Genomic DNA, 25,039 nt, shown 5'->3' on the forward strand with positions numbered 1-25,039 from the left:
TTATTATTATTAATATTATTCATAATATTATAAAGAAAACATAAATAACATATAAATATAATACAGTATTTACAAAATTAATTATATAATAAAGTGTATCTAAAGCCAATCTGTTAAAACATTGTAAATAGTGTGGGGGAAAGGTTAACACAAGCCAGGGTTTTGTGTTTTGCTATCTGTGTCCCATTGGGGAGATTTCCGTTCACTTCCTGTCCTGTCCTGTGGAGACAACAGGAAGTGAGAGGAGATCTCTGCAAAGTGAAGGAAATCCCCTTTTGTTGTCACTGGAACAGGTGCCTCCCCCCTCCTCCCCCTGTGGAATCTTTCCCCTCTATTCTGTATCTAATGAAAGGTTTAAAATTCTGGATTTCCCATCAATTTCTATTTCAGTGACAATGGCCAACGGGACAAATAAAGGGGGTGACTCTCGCTGGTGGTGACGGAGACAGCAATAGAAACTGAGGATCTAACCTTTCCACACTATAGGAAAAGTTTTGTGTAGCGCAGGGAATGATTCGATCCCCTGTCATGTTTTACTGCTACCCAGGACTGCATTGGGGAGATTTTTCCTCACTTCCTGTCCTGCTGACAACATTTTAGCAGACAGGAAGTGTACTAGGAGAGAGAGCGGAAGTGACCGGTCTTTATTACAGGAAGGGGCGGAGACAAGACCAGTCACCCTGCGCAAGGAGAGAGCGGCAGTGACCGGTCTTTATTACAGGAGAGGGCGGAGACAAGACCAGTCACCCTGCGCAAGGAGAGAGCGGCAGTGACCGGTCTTTATTACAGGAGAGGGCGGAGACAAGACCAGTCACCCTGCGCAAGGAGAGAGCGGCAGTGACCGGTCTTTATTACAGGAGAGGGCGGAGACAAGACCAGTCACCCTGCGCAAGGAGAGAGCGGCAGTGACCGGTCTTTATTACAGGAGGGGGCGGAGACAAGGCCAGTCACCCTGCACAAGGAGAGAGCAGCAGTGACCGGTCTTTATTACAGGAGAGGGCGGAGACAAGACCAGTCACCCTGCACAAGGAGAGAGCGGCAGTGACCGGTCTTTATTACAGGAGGGAGGGGAAGACAGGACCAGTCACCCTGCACAAGGAAAGAGAACAGCAGTGAGCGGTCTTTATTACAGGAGGGGGCGGAGACAAGACCAGTCACCATGCACAAGGAGAGAGAGCGGCAGTGACCGGTCTTTATTACAGGAGGGGGGCGGAGACAACCCATACAGCTCTCTCAAACATGGCCGCCATCCCCTGTTTCCGTATCACAATGTGAAGCTGCTTCTTATGTCCTGATTTGTCTTTCTCCCCCCTGCAGGAAAAGGCGGAGAAAACCTTGACGGACGAAAATGCGTTCGAAGCGCTGGAGAAAGATTTCCAGGAGGTGCTCAGCGAGCTCACCGGCGACAAGAGCCTGGAAAAGTTTCGGGTGGAGTACGAAAAGCTGCACGCGGTCTTGAAAAAATCCTACGAAAACGAGAAGCGCCTGATGTCCAAATGTCGCGAGCTGAACTCCGAGATCGTGGCCAATTCGGCCAAAGTGTCCACGGCGCTCAAACTTTCCCAAGAGGACCAGACGACGATTGCGTCTTTAAAGAAGGTGCGTCGTGCTGGTCACATGTACTACCTCATTGTGGCCACTAGATGTCGCTGAGGAGCATCAGAACGAAGTATGTATTTGCTGTGCTTCTCAGCTCCATCCAGTGGCCATAATGAGGTATTACATTACATTACATTCACCCTGAAACAATTCTATACTAACAATGTTCATTTTTGCCTCACACAGAACGAACTTTGACAGATATCCACAGTGCGAATGGCTCTGGGAATTGTTTATAGAGATACCCCTTTGGGGTCTTTTTAAAAAGCAGCATATAGGTGTACCATTGTACCACTGCCATACCATTGCTTAGAAGAAAGACGAGAAAGCCACACATATATAAGGAACAGCTGCATGCTTTACAAGTGTGCGTTGCACTCCTGAAGCCAGTGACATGGCAATGAGATTTAATGGGAGAAGGGAAAAAAATCTGGGAGGGGAGTATAGTCACGAAAACTGCCAAAGTCACATGACTGGCTCTCCTCCAATCACAGAGCTCTCTCAGCTGTATTAAGCAGGGCGAACTGAGTGGAGCATCGCACACTGTGGCCTGCATTTTATGAATGGCCTGTGAAATGCAGGCAACAGATGTGCGCTCTCCTTTATAAATGACCCCCCCAGCACGCTGCTTGACCCATGCACATTTGGAAGTTGAAAACATTGGTGCAATCACACCACTCACATTACATTTTTATTGGATACAAAAACATCCTTGGCTCTTCGGTTTGATATTCTTTTTGGTCTAATGGAAAGTGCTGATTGCATGCATTAGATCAGGGGTAGCCAAACTCCGGCCCGCCAGCTGTGGTGAAACTACAAATCCCATGATGCATCTCTCCCCGGGAGTCATGTCTGTGGCTGTGAGAATCTTGCAATGCCTCATGGGATTTGTAGTGCCACCACAGCTGGAGGGCCAGAGTTTGGCTACCCCTGCATCATGGGATTTGTAGTTCCACCTTTAACCCTGCCGATTTGATCACTGCAGTGAGAGACTCTGTGGCGGCGGACAGAAGGCGGAGCCTGCGAGGGGAGAGGTAAGGGCGGGGGGGGAGGCTGCAGACTTTTTACATGTGATATCGGCGACATCGCCGAGATCACATGTAAACAAACAATCGGCTGCCTCACTCTACATTTATTCCTGCTTGTGCAAAGCAGGACTAAATGTAGAGAGGGCAACTTACCACCCGGCGCCCACAACTTCCCCACAAGGACACCACTGCTGCCCCTCTGCGTCCTGCCCCCCCGAGGCCGGGCCTCAGTGGCCTTGTGGGGAATCCGGGCCTGGCTGCGCAGTGACATCAGCGGAAGAGGGGAGGAGCCGGTACAACTGTGCAAGACTGGAGGGAAGGCCGGAGTTCAGCTTTAAGCATTGGACAGGTTCACTCCATCTACGTAGCTGGAAATTTCCTTTTAGTGAGGAACTTTGTGAAACATTTCATCACATTTTATTTCGTCTTTTCTGTTATTTTGTTTTTCGACCCCAGGAAATAGAGAAGGCGTGGAAGATGGTGGACGCAGCCTATGAGAAGGAGCAAAGAGCCAAAGATACCATCGGCTCCTTGAAAGGCGAGATCAACAATCTGTCCAAGCTGGTGGAGCAAGGATCCGGGCTATCCACGGGGCAGGAGCACAGGTGAGAGGCCCGAAAATATGAATGTAGAGTGTTGGGGAACCCCGTGATCTATGTCTCAGCTTTAAAGGAGAACTATGAGGTGAGTGCTTTTCACTCACCTCATAGTTCTAGCCGACCTGTGACAATGAGACTGTCACAGGTCGGCCCAGTAGATCGGGAGGTGAGGGAACACATACCGGCGTTTGCTCACCTCTCAATCCTGTCACGGCTCTCTGCCGTGACAGGGGAGGGGCTGAATTCCCCTCTCCCCGCTCCGATCTGCCAGCGCTGGCTGGCGGAACGGACGGGGGAGGGGCGGGTACAGCTGGCTCTGCCTCCAGATAGGCAGAGCCAGCTGTCAGTCACGCAGCCGGGCGGATCACGGCACAATTGTCAGGATCCGCTCCGGCTGTGGCGTCTCAGTATATAGAGAGCTGTAGCTTGCGGTATACTGAGCCTAGGGTGACGGGAGGACGCTAGTTTGTGTCCTCCCGTTACCCTAAGGAGAACTATGGGGAAAAGACTTAACCCCATAGTTCTCCTTTAAAGGGAAACTGTCGCCTTATGAATATGTTTTAGCTTTCCATTTATATAAGCAATCTGCCTTCAGAGGCTCTACACACTCTCTGGTGATATCCATGGGCAGAATCTATTTCTGGCCCCACTGGGCCTTCCACCCTATTAGTGCTGGAGGCCCTCACTACTATCTCTGGGTTAGATTTAGGGGTCTATTCACAAAGCTAGCCTTTGTCCCTTGGGACCGCCAATGGAAAGGTCGTGTTATCCTTCTGACTGTGCTGTCTGGAAGAAGTGTATAGAAACAAAATTGGAAACAATGTGATTTTGACCAACTGAAAGGAGTGATCCTGTTTGATGGCTAATAACCACCTAATAGTAACACAGAAGTTGCGAAGCTTGTAAAAAAAAAAATCAAAAATATCTAAAACCATTCTCACCATCTGTGGGCAGAATCTGAAAACTCAGCGGCTTTATTATGGCTCCGCAGGAACACCGACCTTCTGCATGAATGATAAGTATTCCTTATATCACTCCACAGTTTAAATGAATTACTGACTGTCAAGGAGGAGCTGACCCAAGAGAGAGACCAACTGCTATCCGAAGTAGTAAAGCTGCGCGAAAGTCTAATGCAAGCAACCACTAAGCAGCAGGAGGCGGAGAAACTCAAAGAGGAGGCGGAGCAGACCATTTCTCAGGTGAGACCACACCCCCGGACATCCATGTTTTTATTTATAGGAAAGATGTAAAGGGAAAGCCGTTGGTGTTGCAGAATCAGGTCAGGGGCTTTATGGATTGGACGCACTGGCGGAACTACCGGGGTCGCAGAGGTCGCGGTTGCGACCGGGCCCTGGCGTTCCGCCACTTGGGGGGGCTCAGCGAGGAAGAAGAGGGCCCCCCTCCCCCGAGATAGTTCCAGGCCTTCCCTGCCGCACAGCCACACGCAGCATGTACGGGCGGCTGTGCGGCAGGGATGGAGAGGCTGTCACCAGTCCCGCAGAATGTGCTGCAGGCACCGCCGGGCAGCACATTCTGCTGTGTGAGGACCCTCTCATCCTAGCCCCGCCCCCTGGCTGCCGAGACGAGGAAGAGGGCCCTAGTATGCGGGACTACAAGTCCCAGCAATGTATTATATTTTTAAGTAGGGATACACCAGTCTCAATACTGGGCATTTTCACAAGTACTCATACTCAGGAAAATGCCCCGATACTAAACGCAGATACCGGTGTTCTGTCGAGAACGCTGACATAGTCGAATTTGCCGACCTCAGCATCTGCGCTTGCGCACAGACCAATATTATCGAGGAAACCGGGATTTATTTACAAAGCATTTAGTCTAAATCATTAATTGTGACCGTTTATAATATTCCATCATTCACTGCCATGGATGGTATATTATTACCGGTCACAAGTAACCATTACAAACGAATACTTTGTAAATAAATGCCGGTTTCCTCGTTAATCCCGTCTGTACATAAGCGCAGATACTAGGTCAGCGTTCTCGACAGAACACCGGCACTAAAATTTTAAACAAGAGGCTGCCTGAGGTTCCACGCTTGCTGGGGATCTCGGCAGCCTTCCTGTTAACCATGCGGTGCTATGGCGGTTAGGGGGGGGCCCTTCATGGTTTCTTGCACCGGGGCCCTGAAGGTTCTAGTTACGCCTCTGATTGGACGGGTGAGTGACTATAACTCTTTCTTCACTTCTTGATTGCAGCATCAGCAGGAGATTCAGGTGCGTCAGAACGAGGCGTCTCGGGAAGCTCGCAAAAAGGAGAAGCTGGAGAAGGACCTGAGGAGTATGCAGACCGAGCTGGACAATAAGCACTCGGAGATTAGATCCTTACAGCAAATGTTACAGAAGAACAAAGAGGAACTTCAGAAACTGGAACAGCAGCTTAAAGAAACAAAGGTGAATGTTCCTGACCCTTCTATGGCTGATTGTTCTCATTATTGAGGTATATAGCGCTAACATAGATGGAAGTATTGTACAAAGAAAACTTGCCTACAGGCCTATAGACCTCTGGCTATGCGATAAGCTTAATCTGCTTATATTTTGCAGGCTCCTCCCTCATTCACATGTCAAGAAAACCTTTCCATTTTTATGACAAACCTTGTTTTAGACCTAGTGACATCATCAGGGGTCCTTTGTGCTTCGCTATGCAATGCAGTCATATCAGGGGTGTAACTAGAAATCACAGGGCCCCATAGCAAACTTTTGTATGGGGCCCCATGATTGCTAGTTATGCCACTTGCAGAGCCCACCTGATATACCAAACAGCCCATCTGAGAGTGACCCTGCAGAGCCCACCATAGATTCTCTATAGTGAGTTCTGCAGGGTCTCAGGTGGGCTGCACACCTCTTAGCTGTCAGCGATGTCCGCCTCCGTGGTCGCCGGGCCCCGCCTCCTCTTCCGGGCCCCGCCTCCTATTACATCATTGGGCCCTGTCTGTTCTTTTATCGATGGGCCCCACCTCCTCTTACATCACTAGCCCCTCCTGCTCTTAGGTCGCCGGGCCGGGCCCCGCCTCCTCCTTCACTGCAAGCGCCGCGTCCAGCCTCTTCTGCAGCAGCTGCTGGCTGTCACTGACACAGCTCAGCAGCAGCTGTGAGGTTGTCAGTGATCTAACAGCGGTGCCTCTTCATAGCCGCCAGTGACAGCCAGCACCCTGATATGCCATAGCAACCCAGGCGGCCCGCACAGCATCAGAGGGATGCCCTGGCTGTGCCTTCCAGTGCCCGGGCCCCATTGCGGCCGCCTGGGTCGCTATGGCGATTGTTACGCCACTGAGTCATATCATGATTGGTGGGAGGGGCCGGCAGGGTGCTGTACATAGCTTCCTGAAAACATCACAGCGCCCTGCCTCAGCCCTGATGCAAGCAGTGGGCTGGCTCTTGGTAGGAGTTATGCAAATATAAAAATGCCTTGATGGGTGGCTGTCAGTCTGGAGGAGTGGGCGTTCCTAGGGAGGTTGTATTTGGATGTAGACCATCCTAGGTAACGCCCACATGTGATGCTGAGCCTCCATTATTGTATGAACTAAAATCGAATAATTGGAAGGGCGGGCCAGTCAGACCGGGGAGGAAAGATCAGGGGTGGGCAACTCCGGCCCTCCAGCTGTTGCACTACTACAAGTCCCATGAGGCATTGCAAGACTCTGACAAACACAGGCATGTGTCCCTAGGTAATAATAGGCCAACCTAGGTAATGTCCACATGGGATGCTGGGCTTCCATAATTGAAAGAACTTAAATCCAATGAATGAAAGGGGGCAGGGCCAGGGACAGTCAGACTGGGGAGGAAAGCGTTAGATGCTGGATGTCCACAGACAGGAAATAAGGTGGGCCCTTTATGACTTGCTGCAGCTTCTAATGCACATTGTGAGAAGCTCTGTGAAATCAAAGATAGAAATTCCAGGCCAGGAGAGGAGCCGGAATAAGAACGAAGGGAAGGACGAAGGTTAGATATGACTGAAGGGAAGGCCGGAGTTCAGCTCAGCTTGGCTGAGCATGGGCATTGGTCCCTATAGAGACAGTGGGAGGGCGGCATGAGCAGGCAACTGGCTACACTTCTCTTGATGGGGAAGGACAGAAAGTGGAACAGATTTCCTAACCCGAAAAAGGAGATGATTGTCTGACCTGGTAGATATAACTCAGTCGTCCAGCCTGGCTGGAAACCGCCATTTTGGGTGGCTATCATCCAACATTTGTGAGTTCTGTGGCCCCCAGATCCCAAATACTTGTTCTCCTTCTATGAGAACTTAGGGTTCTTTTTCTTGAAGTGTGATGACTTTAGTGAGATGGCTCTCAAACTAAAAGCTCTCTAGGTGGTTGGTTTAGGCCAGATAAGCAAAATATAGAACTAAGAGAGAGAGCACCAGACTGATTACATGCAAGTAAGAAAGTCCACTTACTGCAAAAAACTCAGTTACAATCCAGCACGTTTCGGGGAACCCCATCATCAGGGCTTCAAACTTTTATGAGATAGAAGTTCAAGAACTGTAAAGAACTCTGATTTGGGGGAGCTTTAACACATATTGGGCTCCCCCTAATAGCTGATTTGGTATCTTCAGCCAGCTGCTAGAGCGATTTCCCTGATGAGTGGGGGGACCTATAACACCCGAAACGTGTTGGCTTCACAATTGCTCTGACCTCACAGTTCATTTTAGAATGTAAGCTGCTTCTGCCATGGCTGTATCCATCATGCTTTGTTGTCATTTTTGGCTCTTACACATAGCTCTGTGCATCATGTTGAGACTTTATCACTATGAATAATAATAATGATAATGTATTAACCCAGGGCTCAAAATTTCCACTCGCCCCCTCGCAATTGGCGAGTGAAAATTGCGTGAGGGCGAGTGGAAATTCATCTGGGGAGGGGGAGCCTCTGGCAGGACCAGCGGGGGTGAAACTACCGCCGCTCCTGCAGCGGCGATCGAGCGCTTCACTTGTCTTCTGTGGCCAGAGTGAAGGGAAGACAGCTGCACGGATTTTTCTTCTCCTCGGCCGCTGCAGCTACAGGTCGTCGGTCTTCCCTTCACTTCCGCCACCTGCAGCTTCCTCCGCCCACCTCATCTGCCATAGCCTGGAGGAAGACTGCAGCTGCTATTGGCTGGCTGGACGTTTTTTCAGCCTGGGACCTGAAGAATACATCTCTGTACCCCCCCCCTCCCCCCCAGCACCTCTGTACTGCGCGTTAAATGACTGACCTCTGTATTGTGCGTTAAATGACTGACCTCTGTACTGTGCGTTTAATGACTGACCTCCGTACTGCGCGTTAAATGACTGACCTCTGTACTGCTGACTTCTGTACTTTGCGCCACACCAGGGGATAGGTGGGGCAACTGGTGGCGAGTAACTCTTAAGGCCTGGCTAGTAGCTCAGGGCCTGAAATTTTGAGCCCCGTATTAACCCTTATGTAAAATTATGGCTATATATATATACTACATTCTCTTATGACAGGTTCACTTTAAAGCAACCCAGCTGGAAAAAGTGATAGTACACACTTGCCTCTCCCACTGCCCATGCCTCTCAAAGCCGCCTGGTTGACAAGGAATCGCCCTTCGAAGTCTGCTGGGAAACAAACACTTCCGGGGAGTGTCGATCAACTGTTTCCCCCGCAGCGCACAGTGGTTGCTTCCACCGGCCTCCATGTCACTACCATTTCCTATAGGGACTTGTAGGTCATCAGGAGGAACCACTGAGTGCTGCAGGGGTCACAGGGGATCATCAAAATGTCCAGCAGAATTTGGAGGACGATTCCTTATCACCAGAGCAGCGTTCAGCGGTGCAGGCAGGGAGAGAGAAGTAAGTATTTTGCTGTCTTCTGTCAGTTTCAGTTCCTCGACAAAGTCGCTTTAGCTCTTTCAAACTTCGAGATAGGAAGCAGATCTCTCCTAGCGATGAAATGTTAGAGAACAAATGTTAGCCATTAGCGTTCTAATTATTACAAGCACGCTACTAAAGATCACTAATTACAACCAGATCTGCAAACTGCGAACAGAACGCCGGTCAGATGTGCAGCTCGCCCTACAGCTGGCGGAGCACTTTACGGCTTTTACGCTCGTTTACAATGATTACTGTGACACGCCGGCTCCACTTTGGCGAATGTACATGAAATATTTATCTGCCAGCTGCTCCGAATCTCGGTTCTGTTTTCTAAAAGGCGCAGGAGGAACGATCTTTCATCTGGCGAACGCCGCGCTGTTGGAGAGCTATTGTGACACAAAGGGCGCTGTGGTTTTTTTTTTTTAGACTGTTTATGACTTTCTTAGCAGGTTTACAATTTCCCAAAAGCTCGCTCCATCACATCATGTCTGGCATGAGCAAATACTACATTTACTGATGGAATTTAAGTCCAACGAAACTTTTTATTTTACCACTTGCCGACCGCACTTTGAATGACATTTATTCCGTCATGCAACGCTGTACTGAAATGAATTTTATACTATACTATAGGGCTCAAAATTTCAGGTCCTGAACGAAATCGCAGAGAACGACCACACCCAAAATTGGCCATAGGCAATGCTTTAAAATCTCTTACCGCTCATCAGTTTAGTGTTATCAGTGATTGATGGCCCTAGAATTATTGTTCTCACTGCGACGTTCGCGACGATATGTAACCTGTGCAGCACAATAGGCGGAATCGTTGTTTTCGCACGTTGGCGCACCCGGCGCATGTTTGTAAGAGTGGGGGGATGTAGGACTTTAAAAAAAATTTGTGTCTTACATAATTTTTTTCGTGACCTTTTTTTTGTGGCTTCTTTATTTTTCTTTTTATGCTTTAATTTTTATTAAATTTTTTTTTATACTTAACTTTATTGCTATCACATAGAGGACTAAAAAATCCCCTATGTGATAGCCAATTCACATGACAGGTCCTCTTTATGGAGACATTAGGGCTCTCTAAGACCCCTAATGTCACCTAGGGACCCCCAGAGAAGCTTCACTAGCTTCTCACCGGTGTTCTGTACCAGAGAGTGACAATGAATGCAGGAAGTGATGTAATATACATCACTTCCTGCATTCAGGGACAAGAGATCAAAAGGAAGATCGTGTACTGATCTCACTTTGATCTCCACTGACAGCATCGCTATGCCGGTCCCAGCCGCACCAGGCACATCGGTTCACGAACGTCCATGGACGGGAGATGGTTAAATCAGCAAAACACATTAATTTATCAAAACTGGAGCAGACAAAATCCAGAGCAGTTGACCTTGGCAACCAATCAGCTTCTCTCTTCTGATATCATGGATGTCTGTTATACTGAAAATGTCTTACTGGAAAGGGACGAGGCAAGGGGGTAGGGCATAAACCCAAAATTGACCAAGTCCTTACTAACAAAGTAAAACTATTATCCACTGAAGACCTCCAGCGCTGGACTGAAGTTGTTAACAGTGTATGGGGAGGGTGAACCAATAGGTGAATAAAAGATGGAGTTCTACTTTACCTTGAAACATTTGTATTGAGGAACAATCATAACGATTATTATTATACAGGATTTATAGAGCCCCATCGGTTTGCTCAGACATTACAATCACAATACAATTCAAGACAAGATGGTAAGGAGGGCCCTGCCCCCGAGGGCTTACAATCTAAAAGGGAGGGGCAAGTGATAACGACGCATATACCGTATTTTTCGCTCCACAAGACGCACTTTTTTCCCCCCAAAAGGAGGGGGGAAATGTGCCTGCGTCCTATGGAGCGAATCCCAACGCCCGAGACATGCAGTTTCGGGCGCCGGGCGAGTGGTAGGAGCCACTGCTCGTTTAATACGAGTGACCTAATGAGATCACTCGTATTAAAGCCGAGCAGCGGCGGCGGCGATCGAGTTCAGCAGTAGGAGCCACTGCTCGTTTACTACGAGTGATCTAATGAGATCACTCGTATTAAAACCGAGCAACGGCGACGATCGAGATCACCATAGAGCAGACGAAGAACGGACTTTCTTCGTCTGCTCTGTGTGATCACTGAGACCGTGACGCTGTAATCACAGCGCCACCTGTCTCAGCGGTCACTAACTGCAGCTTCTGTCACAGCTTCTGTCATAGAAGCTGTGACAGAAGCTACAGTCTGTCGAGTGCTCCATAAGGCGCGCCGGACCTCCCTGCGTCCTATGGTCCAGTGCGTCTTATGGACCGCAAAATACGGTAATCTAAAATATACAGCAGGTTAAATGCCCGGAGTCCTGTTTCATGTGATATACCGGAAAGTTACAGTCAAATAGAGAGTCCCACTGTACTCCTGACCGAGAAGCCCCATACAGTATATTGTGGGTGGGTGCTGAAGTGGCCGCGGATGGCGCCGCCGAATACTTGCAAAACAGAACAATTTGGTCACCAGCACTCCCAGGTTTTCTCCAAAACTAATTCATTCATTCTAGCAGGTCATATCACCATGCGTCGCAACATTTTTGGAACCTGTCCAGCCCCTTCATCAGGCAAACAGAAGTAATGATCACTGTGAATCACTTTTGTTTGCCTGATGAAGGGACTGGACAGGTTCCGAAACGTCGCCACGCATGGTGAACATTTATTCTGTTATACCAGGAAAGTTAAAATGCTTCATTGTACCAAAGAAAAGTTCAAAAACAACAACAACAGACTCTCTTCCACCATAAACCATAACCTGGTTTGAGTAGGTAAAACACACCTACTCCGCCTACTCATTTTGCATTCATTTCTCTTTCAGATCCTGCACGAGAGAGTCAACAAAGAAGTGGAGCATTTTCAGGTCAGAAACACCAAACTCCAGCAGGACAATGAGCAAAACGGCATCTCCAATGAGCAGCTGATTCAGGAGAACCAACAGAAGCAGCTGGAATTAAAGGTAAGAACCTCACGAGTGACGATGTGTCTTCCTGTACTCCTCCATGTTCCTTTTAATATGGCAGCCATGGACCAAATGTGCCCAACTGTTAAAAGCTTAGGTCATGCAAAATTGGCGTTCCAGCTTGGTGTGGAGACTGATGGACAGGATCTCCTTTTGGCTTCATGGTAAATGTTAAAGAACTTAAAGGAGAACTATGGGGTTAAGGCTTTTCCCCATAGTTCTCCTTAGGGTGATGGGAGGACACAAACTAGCGTCCTCCTGTCACCCTAAGCTCAGTATACCGTGAGCTGTGGCTCACGGTATACTGAGAAGCCGCAGCTGAAGCGGATCCTGACAATTGTGCCGGGATCCGCCCAGCTGCGTGACTGACAGCTGGCTCTGCCAGCGCTGGAGTATCGGAGCGGGGAGAGGGGAATCCAGCCCCTCCCCTGTCACAGCAGAGAGCCGTGACAGGATCGAGAGGTGAGCGAACCCGGTATGTGTTCGCTCACCTCCCGATCTACTGAGCCGACCTGTGACAGTCTCATTGTCACACGTCGGCTAGAACTATGAGGTGAGTGAAAAGCACTCCCCTCATAGTTCTCCTTTAAGCAAGCAAGAACACATTAACGGCAGCTAGCCAGAAAAGGGGCCTTATTATTATTTTTAAAGTTGTCATACGGAGGTCTGATGTGTCAAAAAACAAACATATACTATACGGAGAAAAATATATAGACACCCCCCCATGTAGGAACTCATGTAGCCGGTACAGACCTTAACCTGACCGAACACCTTTGGGATGAATTGGAACCCTAATTGAAAGACAGGTCTTCTCATCCAACATCAGTCCCTGACCTCACAAATGCTCTTTTGGCACAAATGCCCACAGATACATCTTGTGGAGATTCTTCCCAGAAGAGTGCAGGCTGTTCTAGCTGCTCCAATGCCCATGGTTTTGGAATGAGATGTCTTACAAGCTCTTATAGGTTTTGATGGTCAGGTGTTCACAAACCTTTGACCATATGGTATATATTGCACCACTACCACATATTCCTGCCTTGCGTCCTAGAAATTGATTCAGCTGCTTATCATTTTTTTTCTTTTTGGCAAGCTCAACCTGTGAACATTTTATGCTTTAGAGGCTTAGTCAAGACAAGATGGTAAGGACAAGATGCATTTACAAAAAGTGTAAATGCAGCAACATTGAACTAGTGTATTTACTAAGTTTTGCAAAAAAAGTCTGCAGAATATTGCATCGTGGGTGCAGTGCACAGGCTCTTGCTAAGGATGGACTACAGATTAGTATGACATGCTGAAGATGTAGGAGGGATCCCTGTCACGCTCTGCATGGTTCCTCGGCTTAATTGGCAGATGACACATGGGATTATCCCAGCCCTTGAGGACACAAGATCACACCTGCATGAAAATGCACTTGGGAGCAGCTTGGGTTCTGGGTATGGTACATGCCACCATGCTTCGTGTACCACCCTAAATATGGGTGTATCATGAAACATGATCTGAAGCGGGGAGTTAGCCTTTAGGTCCTCATCATGACAACTTCATTGACAAGCAAGAGAGTATATCCCATCTACTGCAGCTTTTGTTTTGTCAAATAGATGTAAGTGGGAAGAGTTGAGAATTCAGGCCTAGATATCCCAGAAACATAAGAAGCCATGAGGAGCACCTAATGACTCCCATTGACTTTTTTTGGATTATTTACTGGCAGCTCTGGGAACCTTTCTAGAAGGTATCTGGCGAGGGTAAGTGGGTTCACCATGATGTTGTTTTTTTTTTTTTAAATGTATAAACTGCTGATAACAATTTTTATATCGCATCTCCATCTTGTTGATCAGTCTAGAGAAGAAGAGGTCGGTCAGATGAAACACGAGATTTCCAAACTTTCCAGAGCCAGAGAGGCCATGCAAAGGAAGTACAGACAAATGGAGGAACAGAAGACTGAGGTGGAGCAGGAGAGAGAGACACTGAAAAATCAGATTACTGGACTTGAGAGAGGTATAGTTCCTCCATTTTTATATAGCGCTTGACTGATCTGAGCAAGTAGATGGCAGTATGTAACCGGTTATGGCAAATGCATGCAAGACGCTCTAAAGCCCTTCTTTTATTAGTTCCAGCCAAAACTTTTTATTTTTCCTCTAGTGCAGATGTTCTCAACCTGTGGGTCGGGACCCCTTCGGGGGTCGAATGACAATTTGCCAGGGGTCGCCGGGAGTCTCCCGCTATTAGATAGCAGCTCCTGGCCGTCCAGGAGAGAAACACTTTCTCCCGGAAAGGTTTACTCTGCTTGATCGAGCATAGTAAACCTTTCGCTGCGATCGTTTTTTATTTCTGACATCGGAGCCCCGGCCGCCGTAAGTCAGAAAAAAATAAATAAATCAGCATAGGAATGCATAGCTAGATTCCTATTGGCTATTTCACTTTGCAATAGCAAACTAGCACCCGCCCACTGCTGCTGTCAATCAGCAGAGGGGGACCTGCAGTTCTCCATCAGGTCCCCATCTAGTGATTATCATCATTATTATTAATAATAAAAGCTGACACCCTCGGCTTGTGTTATATGGTTTGCCATTTTAGCTGTTACAACAGTGGTTCTCAACCTGTGGGTCGCTGTGTGATTTCTGCTGTGATTTCCTCAGCCCTCTCCTAGCGCAGCAGTGTCAGTTCTCCCACCACGCCGCCAGATGTCGCTGCAGCAGCCGCGTCAACCCTAAATTTTACCGTTGGGGGTCACCACAACTTGGCAAATGTTACCAAGGGGTCCCGGCCCTAGAAAGGTTGAGAACCACTGCTCTAGTGTCTATTGAGGGACACAGTTTGACAATAAGCAACCTAGGGTTACACTGCCACCTACAGGAGAAATGGACACAAGGCACATAGAAAACTGAAAGCCAGTCCCCTTCGAGGTTACAACCCCTCCCACCTGGTTAGTTTTTTCTTATTGTCTTTAGGAGAACAGATGTATTTTTGCTTTTTGCTTTATTTCTATTTACATGAATTAGAAGCCACCAGCTGTCTTTTTTTTGGGGGCCTAAGATGAGCCCCTGCTTGAATTTTTGCACCCATTCTCCTTGGAGGTTGACCTGGTTCTGAGCTTGGGCACAGGGCCCTCTACTTGTTTTTCTAACAAAAAAAAAAACCTGAAGTTTTAACCTTTCTATGTTTTATCCAAAATTAGAAAAATATGTTTTGGCTTTACATACACTTTAATCATGTAGCAATACGTAACATCATGTGATGGTGCGTATGTTGTATGTATACTATCTCTATGGCTGGATCGAGTGTGAGGGTTATTAATGGATTTGAAACTTGTTTAGTCAGCTCTCCTCTCCTCCCTAGCTTGTATAATATGTCTTTGTTTCTCCAGGGCTGGAGTCTGCAAAAAAACAAGCTGAGCTAGATAAGAAGGCAGTGGACGAGCTGGTGAGAGAAAGGGACATGCTGAACAAGGTGAGCAACTGGTAACCATGGAGACGCCAAGCCCGCCCCCACTCCAAAAGCCATCATTTAGAAAGCTTGTTGTTTCGCCATTTTTACTTTGTTATTGTCAGTCTCACCTGTTTTAGAGCTGCTCCTGGCAGATTCTGGGAAAATGATAATGGAAGGTGTCAGGGGCGCCCTGAGGCCAGGTGTTACCCCGCCGTGACATCATTGAGCATGAGCGTGACATCACCACATGTGTGTGCGATGGCGTCTTGTTACATTGTCGCCCTGATGAAGGGATCCTGTGCGATCCCGAAACGTCGCTATTTTGTACATGACAATTGACGATTGGTCCGATTAAATGGACATTAAAGATATTTACCGAGTGCTGGTGATTTCTGCTTTCCACTGTTTGTTGCACGGTGCCATCCGTGATTGTCACTGCGAGCACCACTACAAGTACTTGGGCCGGGAGCGCTGTGAGGAGTGCAGAGGGATTTACTATTGTCTGCGATGACGTCATCACGCATGGGCAGCCAACTTGGTGATACCTGCCGGAAGCCATCTTGTTGATGGACACCGGGAGAGAGAGGAGGGGACATACACGCGGCTGGATAAGGTATGCCGCCGGGTCCCCTCCTCTCTCCTGCAACTGCCAGGCTCTCAGTCCATGACTAGGGTTGCCACCTGTCCAAGATTCACCCGGACAGTCCAGGTTTTAGATGCTGTGTCCGGGTTTCATGGCAGCAGAAACCCGGACACAAGATTTCAGGCAGACAGGGGCAACCAAAATTAGGATAGGGGCTACTGGCCTCCCACTGACAATAGTCTCGACTGTGATATTTACATATGAATGGGTGGCCCTATTTACATATGACTAGGCCATGGCTCATTCTCCCAAAAAATGTTCGTGTGTCGCTAGAGTGTTCGGGTTTTGCATGAAGAAAAGGTGGCAACCCTATCCATGACGAGTGCCCAACTTTTCAGAGGGGGTGACACCAAAATGACTGTTAGCTTTGTATTATGCATCCAGCTACATGGATGGTCGGAAATGCAACCCCCCTTCCCCGAATGCATCTGGAGATTTAAAGAGACTCTTGGCTTCAGATTCTCTTTAAAGCCTTTCTCCCACAATCCACTTATACTCACGTTCCTCACCACTCCTTCATCTGCTGCTGTCATTCCAAATGATGCCGGAGCTTGCATGGGGCGACAAAGTCACCCCCTCCGTCATGTGACAGTGTTTTGGCCTGGTAATTGGCCACTAGACCCCAACCCTGCATCATAAATGGATGTGAGATGCACCCCCTTCTCCGGGAGTATTGGGTATTTCTCTCCCGTTCATTGAAGGACACAGGGCAAGAGATCGTAGATCGTGAATCAATTCAGGATCTCCGATCTCTTGCCCTGTGTCCTTCAATGAACGGAGAGAAAAGGATTTTACGGTGAGTACAAAAATCCTATTTTTGCAGCGGCTGTGGCAGAGGAGTGCTGGGAAGGTGACTATAACTGGGCTTTAAAGGAGAACTATGAGGTGAGTGCTTTTCACTCACCTCATAGTTCTAGCTGACCTGTGACTGAACAGGTCGGCTCAGTAGATCGGGAGGTGAGCGAACACATGCCGGTGTTCGCTCACCTCTCGATCCTGTCACGGCTCTCTGCCGTGACAGGGGATGGGCTGGATTCCCCCCTCCCCGCTCCGATCCACCAGCACTGACTGCCGGAACGGACGGGGGAGGGGGCGGGTACAGCTGGCTCTGCCTCTAGATAGGCAGAGCCAGCTGTCAGGATCCGCTTCAGCTGCGGCATCTCAGTATACCGCAAGCTACAGCTCGCAGTATACTGAGCCTAGCGTGATGGGAGGACGCTAGTTTGTGTCCTCCCGTTACCCTAAGGAGAACTATGGGGAGAAGCCTTAACCCCCATAGTTCTCCTTTTAAGGTGACCCTGTTTATCCTGAATGGGCAAAAGTGACAGACTCTTCCAGCTTTGACCAGAGTGTATCTAACCCTCACAAGTGGACTTTACACTTCCCCCTCTGCATCTGAACAGGTCTGAACCATGTATTCTGTGATAAGAATTCATATATATATATATATTTTGGGATGTCCTTCTACAAGGGCTAATAACAGTGAACTGTCTGACTGTAATGCAGAATAATGACCATTCATTTCTTGTATGTAGAACCTCCTGAAAGCGGCTGGCGCCACCCAGAAGCAACTCAACTTAGTGAAACTCCACGAGCAGTCCAAAAAGAACCTGGAGGAGGAAATAACTAATTACAAAGATGAGGCCCAGAAACAGCGAAAGATTATCTACCAACTGGAGAAGGAGAGGGACCGCTACATCAATGAGGCCAGCGATCTGACACAGAAGGTAAGCCCTCCACTTTCTGAAGACCCAAGACAGACTTGGAGCCAATTCCATTCTCACCCAGACAGTCAATTGATATAAAACCATACATTTGTAAGTGCTGGACATAATATATAAATTAAAGTTGATATAAACCCAAATCACTAAAATGTAATATAATGTTTACCATTTTAATGTCATTTCAAGTCATTTTCAGTCTTTTTAATTCTATAGCTTTCATTAAATTATTACGTGAAAATCTTGCCATGAAGGTCTTTGTTTCGGCACTTCCTGGTATGGGTTGACAACACTCCCTCCTATGTTGTCACTCTGTCACATGCTTTCCTTTTAGAGACTACAAATGGCCATGTTGTTGCATTGTGCAGGTAAGGTCCTTGGTTTACACCATCAGAAGGCGATCCAGAGCAATGATGTGCAGTCGACGATGGAGTGAGTTCATGTAGACAGGAAATGACAACACTCCCTCCTATGTTGTCACTCAGTCACATGCTTCCCTTGTGGAGGCTACATGTGGCCATGCAGATATGCATTGTGCAGGTAAGGTCCTTGGTTTACACCATCAGAAGGCGATCCAGAGCAATGATGTGCAGTCGACGATGGAGTGAGTTCATGTAGACAGGAAATGACAACACTCCCTCCTATGTTGTCACTCAGTCACATGCTTCCCTTGTGGAGGCTACATGTGGCCATGCAGATATGCATTGTGCAGGTAAGGTCCTTGGTTTACACCATCAGAAGGCGATCCAGAGCAATGATGTGCAGTCGACGATGGAGTGAGTTCATGTAGACAGGAAATGACAACACTCCCTCCTATGTTGTCACTCAGTCACATGCTTCCCTTGTGGAGGCTACAAGTGGCCATGTGGATATGCATTGTGCAGGTAAGGTCCTTGGTTTACACCTTCAGAAGGCCGATCCAGAGCAATGATGTGCAGTCGACGATGGAGTGAGTTCATGTAGACAGGAAGTTTTCCTCTCAGAGAATGCAGTTTTTTTTTTACTACCTGAAGGAATATTTCATCCTTTTTTTTTACCTTTCAGAGGGTTCTTTTAAATGTATTCTGTTGTCTTCCTCTCTCCTCGCAGGTTCTCCAGCACATGGAGGATATTAAAGTTCGGGAAATGCAGATCTTTGACTATAAGAAGAAGATCGCAGAAGCAGAAACTAAGCTGAAGCAACAGCAGAACTTGTATGAGGCTGTGAGATCAGACCGCAACCTGTACAGCAAAAACCTCATAGAAGCTCAGGTAGGAATCAACCTTGTGCAAGTTTTCCAACATAGTCTATAAATATCCTGATTTAGATACCGCCGCTTCTGTAAGGGGTCAATCTACTCTGAACCGATATACCGGTTATTGGGAGATGCTATAGAGCTGAACCTTCTGACAGCCTCTTCTACCCCTCAGAAACTCTGTTGGTGAGAACTTTGATTTCCCAGCTGCACACCTGATGTGACCATTATGAGGGGCTCCCACCATCCCTGTGCTTAGTTATTGGGTCTATACACCTGCTGTTCCCATTAGGAGTGGTTCCCTCTATCCCTGCACCGAGTTGCTGTGTCTGTACATGCGCTGTGCCCATTATGATGAGCTTCCACCACTCCTGCACTTAATTGCTGTTTCTGTACTCCAGCTGTGTCTATTATCAGGGGCTCCCACCATCCCTGCACTGAGTTCCAGGTCTGTGCATCTGCTGGGCCCATTATTAGGAGCTACCACCATCCCTGAGCTTAGTTTCCTTGGGCTGTACATCAGCTGTCCCCATGATGCGGGACCCCCACCATCTCTGCACTGAATTCCAGGTCTGCACACCTGCTGTGCCCATTATGAGGGGTCCCCACCATTCAGAAGCAGCCAGAACACAGAAAGGTGGGTCAGAAAAGCCGAACCTCTCAGATGTGACAAGAAGAGAGCTGGGAATTGTGGCAAGGATATCTCAGAGGATCAAATAACCTAGGGGCTGACTTAACCCACTAAGCTCCAGCTATACCATAAAATATCACTTTTGGGTGGGCTTGCCCTTTTAACATTGGATTTTAAAATGATTATTTTTCATTTAATATATATTTATTGAGTTTTATATACAAATATTCATTAAACACTTAAAACAGTATCAATCACACATAAGGTAATATCACAAAACAAGGTCAACAAAAAACAAGAAAACATGGAACCATCATACTAGTAAGACATTCATTATGGATATAGAAGGTCTTACTAAAATGATTACTTTTAATAGGTTGTTGCACCTTTTTACTTATTTCTTACATTTGCTCCGTCTTTATTCGGTGGTAACTCTTTGACCTGCTCTGTCCTTAGGATGAGATTACGGAGACGAAGAGAAAATTGAAAATCATGAACCATCAGGTTGACCAGCTAAAGGAAGAGATTTGCTCCAAAGAGTCGGCGCTCGTGAAGTCTCACGTCGACCACCAGCGGGTAGAGAAAGAAAAAGAAGCTCTGAAGGTCTGTCCTCTGTGAATTCATCTGAGTGATGGTTGCTTGGGACGGTTGAATTGTTTTAAATCTGAACTCCGGGCACAGCATTTTACATTTAATTATATTCATCAATAGCCACAAAGAATATAAATCCTCTTTGTGTGCACCGATTATCTTTGCACACCGAGGTATTACCCAGTTGTAAAGGTAGCAGTGACATCACATTTCTACTGTACATAGCCTATACAGGGAGCAAAGCTGTGGGATGGACCCAGCAGACCCTGGGGACCTGGGGAATCACCAATACGTGTTAGTGACCAGGCCTTGTTCACACCAAATGCAGAGCAGATCTGCATGACTTTCTGCACACGCAAATGCAGTGGGTTGTGCCGCGTTTTATGCCGCGTTTTTGATACGTTCCGGGCCATTTTTGGTTAAAAAAAATATTTTTTGTTTGTTTAAAATGGGCTTTCAGTGCGTTCCAGGGTGTTTGCATGCGTTTTTGATGCGTTTGCATGTGTTCCAGAGCGTTTCAAAGCAGGTAAAATAGGGCTTGCTGCAGTTTTTTTACCTGCTCTGGAACGGAACGCTGCGATGTGAACTGGAGCTAAAAATACCATAGGAATACATAGGACGCAGTTTTGCTCCGGTCTGTAACTGCTCTGCTCCTGGAACGCGCTTGGTGTGAACAAGGCCTAAAGGTGACTGCTTTTAGATTGTAGCGTGCAAGACTGGTGGCACTGCTATCACTGATGGTACGGTATCACCTTTGGTATAAGGTAGCTTTGGAAGCTAGGTTCAGGTAGCAGGTTGCTGTTAGCAAGGTTACACTGGTAACAAGGTTGCACTGGTAGCAAGGTGACACTGGTAGCAAGGTTCCACTTGTAGCAAGGTTGCACTGGTAGCAAGGTGACACTGGTAGCAAGGTTCCACTTGTAGCAAGGTTGCACTTGTAGCAAGGTTGCACTGGTAGCAAGGTTCTACTTGTAGCAAGGTTGCACTGGTAACAAGGTTACACTGGTAGCAAGGTTACACTGGTAACAAGGTTGCACTGGTAGCAAGGTGCACTGGTAGCAAGGTTCCACTGGTAGCAAGGTTCCACTGGTAGCAAGGTTCCACTGGTAGCAAGGTTCCACTGGTAGCAAGGTTCCACTGGTAGCAAGGTTCCACTGGTAGCAAGGTTCCACTGGTAGCAAGGTTCCACTGGTAGCAAGGTTCCACTGGTAGCAAGGTTCCACTGGTAGCAAGGTTCCACTGGTAGCAAGGTTCCACTGGTAGCAAGGTTGCACTGGTAACAAGGTATACTGGTACTGTAGCAAGGTTCACTGCTAGTGATTCCTTCCCTGTGATGTCGCGGCCCTAACACTTTGTGTAAAATCCACAAGTGACCAAGGGAGAGGAGGTTGCACTGGTAGCAAGGTTCCACTGGTAACAAGGTGCACTGGTAACAAGGTTGCACTGGTAACAAGGTTGCACTGGGAGCAAGGTTGCACTGGTAGCAAGGTTGCACTGGTAGCAAGGTGACACTGGTAGCAAGGTTCCACTGGTAGCAAGGTTCCACTGGTAACAAGGTGCACTGGTAACAAGGTTGCAATGGTAACAAGGTTGCACTGGTAACAAGGTTGCACTGGTAGCAAGGTTGCACTGGTAACAAGGTTGCACTGGTAGCAAGGTTGCACTGGTAACAAGGTTGCACTGGTAACAAGGTTGCACTGGTAGCAAGGTTGCACTGGTAGCAAGGTTGCACTGGTAGCAAGGTTGCACTGGTAGCAAGGTTGCACTGGTAGCAAGGTTGCACTGGTAGCAAGGTTGCACTGGTAGCAAGGTTGCACTGGTAGCAAGGTTGCACTGGTAGCAAGGTTGCACTGGTAGCAAGGTTGCACTGGTAACAAGGTTGCACTGGTAGCAAGGTTGCACTGGTAACAAGGTTGCAGTGGTAACAAGGTGCACTGGTAACAAGGTATACTGGTAACAAGGTTGCACTGCTAAAAGGTTGCACTGGTAACAAGGTGCACTGGTAACAAGGTATACTGGTAACAAGGTTGCACTGCTAAAAGGTTGCACTGGTAACAAGGTATACTGGTACTGTAGCAAGGTTCACTGCTAGTGATTCCTTCCCTGTGATGTCGCGGCCCTAACACTCCGGGTAAAATCCACAGGTGACCAAGGGAGAGGAGAAGGAGGCCTGGCTCTGATGAGTGGTAGGTAAGTAACCACAACAGAGGGAAAGGTGTCTTGGGAGATGTCATTCTGGGGGCACGTCTGTCAGTCGGAACTGAGCTCTTAGTAGCTACCCCTGCAATCATTAAGCTGGGTGATGATGTCACAGGGAGTGATAAAAGGTGTTTCTCACTACAGGAACAAGGTAAAAGAAAAGAAAAATGCTGGCACATGATCTAGCGGGGAAAAAGGGGTTCGGTATTAAATCTGACTAACGCCTAGATATACTCTTTTTATCCTCTTCAATAAGACTTTAAACTTGAATTGGACCTCTGCATATGAGACAGACGCTGGTCGTGAATCAGCCCCATTCTGCGTTAAATATTGAACCCAGCAAATCAGATCGTTCACTCCTCTGAATTTTCCTCTCTGTTCTCCTCTGTCCAAAGCCTTGCCCTGTCTCCGGCCCCTGTCTGCTGCTTCTTGTAAAAAATGCATGATCTGGTTGACAGATTGCTGATCGATCGGTGAACGAGAGGAACAATTGATGAGTTTAAGCTCATCTCCTCGTCATCCTTCACACTTGTCACAGTCGGTGAAAATCTACAGCCTTCCTCTCCCAGCGTACATCTCGCTGCCGGCACACGCATCTCATTTACTCGGGCAGCTGAAGATTCAGCAGTTATTGGTCTGACACCGGCGCCTTTGCAGCTCAATTATTTAACAGGGAAGGTGTCCGTAAATGAGGCGCGCATTAGTCAGAGCCCTGGGCAGGCCAGTCTGTCACCCAGGTTATTACTGCTTTCCACTGCAGAGAGCACAGCACTGCCTGTAACAAGGTACTGTCTTCATAATGCAGGGACCACGCAGCTGAATTCACCAGCTAACCGAAGATAATGTTCTTATTGCTTGGATATCACTTCTCGATACTGAAGGGGATTTACGGTCTTTTAAACCCAGGAGGTGATCATTGATGCCTAAATGTCGGGCCACATTTTGTGGCCTCAGCCTGTGCCAGTTAACTCACCATACCTAATTTTTATATATTTTTTAAGGAAAATAATAAAAACACAATGCTGAAAATTTGTTTAAAAATTGTATTTGTTAGGTTTTTTTCCAATACTATAATTATACCTCACAATTACATTATTAAACAGATGAACATTGCCACCTTAAGGCTGCAGTGGCATCTGCAGGCTGAGCGATTTTTCTTTTCTTTTTTTGTCAGTGAAGTCTCCAGCATACATGTGATCACTTTGTCATACCTTACATAGGGATCACATGACTGATAATGATAACCATTTCTGATGTTCTTGATCATGAATGGGGCCTGAGCTGTTAGTTACAGCCAAAGAGACAACATTTATTAGTGTATCCTCAGCAGAAGACATGGCACAACAAGGTGCGAGAAAGCTGAACTCTGGGCACAAAAACCTTTCACTGATATACACTGATCAGCCATAACATTATGACCACCCACCTAATATTGAATAGGCCCCCCTTTTCCTGATCCATCTAGGCATGGACTCCTCTATACCTCTGAAGGTATGCTGTGGTATCTGGATGACCACCGACCTAATATTGAGTGGGTCCCCCTTCTTCTGACTCGTCCAGTCATGGACTCCACTAGACCTCTGAAGCACAAACTTATTTCAAAACCTAAACACAGACCAGATGTGGGATTGTTTTAAAAACACAGTACATACTGCTACTTCAAAGTGTATACCTTTAGGGAGCAAAAATAAAAGATCAAAGACTAAACCAATATGGTTTAATAAAACTGTAAAACAACACGTCAAGGACAAGAGAGCGACATTTATAAAATATAAGACGGAAGGGACGGCATTGGCGTTCCTTAACTACAAAGAATGTAACAAAAAATGCAAACTAGAAATCCGGGCAGCTAAAACTGAGTGCGAAAAGCATATCGGCCTTCATGGATTGGACTTGTTTTTCCAGGACATCCCACAAATACTCAATTGGACTAAGATCTGGAGAATTTGGAGGTCAAGTCAACACCACAAACTCGTGGTTGTGTTCCTCAAACCATTCTTGAACCATTTTTGCTGTGTGGCAGGGCGCATTATCCTGCTGAAAGAGTCCACTGCTACCAGGGAATAACGTTTCCATGAAGGGGTGTACTTGATCAGTAAAAATGTTTAGGTCGGTGGTACGTATCAAAGTAACATTCACATGAATGGCAGAACCCAAGGTTTCCCCAGCAGAACATTGCCCAAAGCATCACACTGCCTCCGCCGGCTTGTCTTCTTCCCATAGTGCATCCTGGTGCCATCTCTTCCCCAGGTAAGTGACACACGCGCACCCCGCCATCCACATGATTCATCAGACCAGGCCACCTTCTTCCATTGCTCTGTGGTCCAGTTCTGATTCTCACATGCCCATTGTAAGTGCTTCTGGCACTGGCGGGAGGGAGTGAGTAGGGAGCAAGGTAGCCAGCGTGGCAGGCAACTGGGAAACATGGGAAGATAGGACGATATAGACAGGAAACAGAGAAGGAGTAAAAGGGATCTATGGGAGATGGATGGAGGGAGGAAGAAGGGCAAAAAAGGGGGGGGCGGGGGGGTTAAGAGGGA

The 25,039-nt window shown here is 47.5% G+C and overlaps 1 protein-coding gene across 1 annotated transcript in view; it reads left to right on the forward strand.

Moving 5' to 3' along the window:
• The window catches only part of CFAP58 (cilia and flagella associated protein 58), a 63,506-nt gene that overhangs the window by 518 nt on the left and 37,949 nt on the right, over positions 1–25,039 (forward strand). Inside the window, exons 2-11 of the mRNA XM_018553827.1 lie at positions 1,318–1,599; positions 3,084–3,232; positions 4,269–4,425; positions 5,443–5,637; positions 11,916–12,053; positions 13,889–14,048; positions 15,418–15,500; positions 17,658–17,849; positions 18,933–19,094; positions 20,166–20,312. Coding sequence (XP_018409329.1) covers positions 1,318–1,599; positions 3,084–3,232; positions 4,269–4,425; positions 5,443–5,637; positions 11,916–12,053; positions 13,889–14,048; positions 15,418–15,500; positions 17,658–17,849; positions 18,933–19,094; positions 20,166–20,312 — 1,665 coding nt within the window. The remainder of the gene's footprint in view (positions 1–1,317; positions 1,600–3,083; positions 3,233–4,268; positions 4,426–5,442; positions 5,638–11,915; positions 12,054–13,888; positions 14,049–15,417; positions 15,501–17,657; positions 17,850–18,932; positions 19,095–20,165; positions 20,313–25,039) is intronic.

The sequence above is a fragment of the Nanorana parkeri genome, unplaced genomic scaffold (genome assembly GCF_000935625.1).
Source record: "Nanorana parkeri isolate BGI_ZX_2015 unplaced genomic scaffold, ASM93562v1 scaffold130, whole genome shotgun sequence".
NCBI lineage: Eukaryota > Metazoa > Chordata > Amphibia > Anura > Dicroglossidae > Nanorana > Nanorana parkeri.